This window comes from Penaeus monodon, chromosome 27, assembly GCF_015228065.2.
Source record: "Penaeus monodon isolate SGIC_2016 chromosome 27, NSTDA_Pmon_1, whole genome shotgun sequence".
NCBI classification, from domain to species: domain Eukaryota; kingdom Metazoa; phylum Arthropoda; class Malacostraca; order Decapoda; family Penaeidae; genus Penaeus; species Penaeus monodon.
The window spans coordinates 2,769,817-2,770,641 of record NC_051412.1 but is presented as its reverse complement, the minus strand read 5'-3'; the positions used below and the strand labels follow the sequence as shown (position 1 = coordinate 2,770,641).

Sequence of the window (825 nt, the reverse complement as noted above, 5' to 3'; positions counted from 1 at the left end):
ATAAGCTTTTCATCAAGGTGACACCATTTTACCTCAAATAATTCAGTTGTGTTAATGGGCATCCTTTCAGTAAAAAAGAAAAAGAAAATGTTTCTCTTTTATTTTGTATTTTTGGATAGAGTAATTTATTTATTGCATTGTCTTTCAGGAAACTACTTCAGCAGCTATTTCATTATGGGCGGGGAACGGTTCGACACAGCAGTGCCAGAGATGTATCTCTTTGGTGAGAACATGGATGTCAACTTCTTAGGTTCTCGTCCAGCTCCAGTAAGTCTTTTTGTAATCCCTGGATGTTAGATTTATTTATATATTTGTTTGTCTGTTTTACAGCATGTCTTTTCTAGTAAATTATCCTTAACCTGCTGAACACTTAAATTTCTACTAAAATAAGTCTTGAAGACTTTTTTAGCAGCACGTACACTAACCATTGAGAGATTACAAAAAACAAGTTGATAAAAATCATATTAATAACATTTGAACCTCTTTCTTCTTTTCCAGTTTCCCTATCCTGCTCCAACAGCAAATGAGCCAAGCAAAACTCTGAAGGCACTCCTTAATATAAGGAAAGAGAGCTTGCGTTTTGTGCGTGCACCAGACGACTCTGCCATGTTAAAAGAGGCAGAGGATAGAACGGCCACAACTAGATTTAACATTGAATTCACTTTTGACTGTGATGTACGATGTGCTATAACCATCATGTACTTCTGTACGGAAGAGGTGACAAGTAATGGGATAATGTAAGTTGTATGGGGCTTGTTGTATGTGTTTGTGGATTTTATAGTGTGTAATATTTCATGACATATTTGTGAATAATTTGCTAAACAA

General features: G+C 35.4%; 1 protein-coding gene across 7 annotated transcripts in view; it reads left to right on the top strand.

The window, feature by feature from the left end:
• Window positions 1-825, top strand: part of LOC119590540 (probable E3 ubiquitin-protein ligase MGRN1) — a 23,431-nt gene that overhangs the window by 1,407 nt on the left and 21,199 nt on the right. For all 7 annotated transcript variants that reach the window (XR_005230268.1, XM_037939195.1, XM_037939189.1 and 4 more), the window contains exons 2-3: window positions 149-267; window positions 499-737. Coding sequence is in view for 6 of the 7 variants with exons in the window: in XM_037939195.1 (XP_037795123.1) it covers window positions 149-267; window positions 499-737 (358 nt within the window). In the remaining variant the exon portion in view is untranslated. The remainder of the gene's footprint in view (window positions 1-148; window positions 268-498; window positions 738-825) is intronic.